This window comes from Aplysia californica, unplaced genomic scaffold (genome assembly GCF_000002075.1).
Source record: "Aplysia californica isolate F4 #8 unplaced genomic scaffold, AplCal3.0 scaffold00080, whole genome shotgun sequence".
NCBI classification, from domain to species: Eukaryota; Metazoa; Mollusca; class Gastropoda; order Aplysiida; family Aplysiidae; genus Aplysia; species Aplysia californica.
The window spans coordinates 547750-550393 of NW_004797350.1; the positions used below are offsets into that span (position 1 = coordinate 547750).

Sequence of the window (2644 nt, forward strand, 5' to 3'; positions counted from 1 at the left end):
TATTATTATTTAGCTTACCTCACTTCGATTAGCTGCACTTTGTGTTTTTCTTAGAGTTCGTTTTATTCTTTTTCAAGTTACTTTATCACCTAGGCAATATAATTATTTTTGTTTGTTCCGTAAACATCGAGTCTGCACACTGTCTTTAATATTATTTATTATTTTCATCAAAAGAGATTGTCGTCTTCAGCCCGCATTATGTTATAACTTGTGTCCCAGGTTACGGGCACGTCGCCCCAAAGACATCGCTTGGTCGGATTGCCTGCATTATCTTCAGTATCGTGGGGATCCCGCTGATGCTGCTGTTGCTGGGAGGTCTGGGAGAGAAGATGAGGAGAATGACTTCCAGATTCAGCAAGGTATCTAACTGCACGATGTATCGTCGTGGTTGCTGTCTTCTTGTTCTTTGTTCTACTCCTCCTCCTCCACCTTTTTCTCCTCTTCTTCCTCTTCTTTTTTTCTTCTTTTGGCATTTCTATCTTGTCCACCTCCTCCTCCTCTTCCTCTTATTCTTTTGCCTCCCCCCTTTCCTCCTCCTCCTCCTTTTCCTCCTCTTACTCTTCTTCTTTTGCCCCTCCTCCTCTTCCCTCTCCTACTCCTCCTTCTCCTCCTCCTCCGCCTCTTCCTCTTCTTCTTCTTTCGCTTCCTCTATCTCCTCTTCCTCCTCCTCCTCCTCCTCCTCCTCCTCCTCCTCGTATACCTGAGCACGGAAACATAACAAATATCGAATTTCACTTCCTGAAACTACAGCTGCAGAAAGGCGGCAATAATGAGCCAGTGTGCTCACCTTTTTTTCGAGGACATAACCCGGGAGAAACTAGATCCTAGCCTTCAGTACACTTTTCTCTTTTATACTGCCGAAATTGTCCAAGACGACCGCCCAATGTCGAAGAGAAAAGACGTTGCTTTAGACAGGAAAACTTCTCAGTGTCGTGATAATATTGATTTTAAAAAAGGTTAGGGGAAAGTGGGAAGTTGTCGTTTGTACAGGGAATTGTCTCAGACAGGTGACCGATACGCAGAGAAGATTCGACCTTAGGGCCTGTTGCTATCTTTGTTTTCAAACGCGTTCGCATACCTGAGCCTGAGGCATGCCTGAGCATGATATCAAGCAAAATGTGTCGAATTTCGTTTCCTAGGGCCAGTTTCATATTTCTTCCTCAACTGATACGCAATTATTAGAGATAATTGATTGAAGCAAGACAGGGGGCTCTCGTGGTCTAAAGGCACCGGGTTCGAAATCAACTTTCCTGCTATCTCATCCTGTTATATCGTCTGCTTTCGTCTCCACTTTCTGCCCCCCTTCCTCAGCCTTTTTTTTTGTCTTGTCCTCTGGGCTCCTTACTGTTTCTGCTGCCTTTCTCCTGCTGCTCTTGGCTCCTTAATACTGAAGAATTTTTGTCGAGTACTGATCATGTATCTCCCTTTTTCTACTGGGGTGTTGTATTTCTCTCAGTCCAGTTTGGCTTTAATAGGAGGGTCGAAGTAGCCCGCCTCCTTAAGTATTTAAATAATGTCGACCGGGGTGACGGTGTAAAGCTCCTGCAATTTAACTTATGTCTTGTATGTTCCTGGATTAAGAACTTTTCAGCAACAGTCAAATTTTGAAACGATAATACGTCAAAGTATTCACACAACAGACTGTATTCAGTCTTGTCCGTCTTATGTTTTCCTTCCAATCAAACGTTGTTAAATAATGTGTCAGAATTCTCACAGAGCTTTGTTTTCCTTATATTTTCTACCAATTTAATATTTAATAATATTTAATATAATATTTAATATATATTTAATTAATAGATAATGTTATGTCAAAATCTTCTCAAAGCTTTGTTCGTCATATATTTTTTTCCCTTCTAATCAAATTTTGACAGATAATGTGTCAAAATTCTCATGCAGTTTTGTTCGTAGTATATTCTTCCATCCAATCAAATGCTGACGGACAGTTGTGTCAAAATCCTCTCAAAGCTTTGTTTGTCTTGTAATTCATTTTTCCTTCCAATCATATGTTGATAGATAATGTATCAAAAATCTCACACGGCTTTGTTTATCTTACATTTTCCTTCCAATCAATTGTGGATATAATATAGTGTGTTAAAATCAACTCAAAGCTTTGTTTGTCTTATTATCTTTCCTTGGAATCACATATGATATATAATGTGTCAAAATTCTCATAAAATTTTGTTCGTCTTATTAATATATTTTCCTTCCAATCAATTGTTGATAGATAAACTGTCAGTTTTATACGATAGTGCGTCAAAATCCTCTCAAAGCTTTGATTGTTTGACAGAAAATGTGTCAAAACCCTCAAACAGTTCGATTATCTTATATCTTTTCCCCTCTAGTGTGTGAGCCTTCTACCTTGCTCCAAACGGGTGAATCGATTCTTCAACTACGCCCTGATCGCTGGGTTCGGCCTTCTCGTTCTCTTCGTGGGACCCTCGTTTGCACTGATTTATTTCGAGGGCTGGACAGGCGTGGATGCTGTCTACTACTGCTTCGTCTCTCTGAGTACTATAGGCTTTGGGGACCTGGCTCTTGGAGATCGTAAGTGTGCTTGTATTTTGATGATGATATTGTGCTTCTGTGTAAGTGAAAATAATATTATCATGACGAGAGACAGACAGACAGACAGACAGACAGGAGG

General features: G+C 40.3%; 1 protein-coding gene across 1 annotated transcript in view; it reads left to right on the forward strand.

The window, feature by feature from the left end:
* Positions 1 to 219: 219 nt before the first annotated feature.
* The window catches only part of LOC118477392 (potassium channel subfamily K member 4-like), a gene marked incomplete at its 5' end in the record, with an annotated part of 6537 nt that continues 4112 nt past the window's right edge, over positions 220 to 2644 (forward strand). Inside the window, 2 exon segments of the mRNA XM_035968765.1 lie at positions 220 to 359; positions 2343 to 2544. Coding sequence (XP_035824658.1) covers positions 297 to 359; positions 2343 to 2544 — 265 coding nt within the window.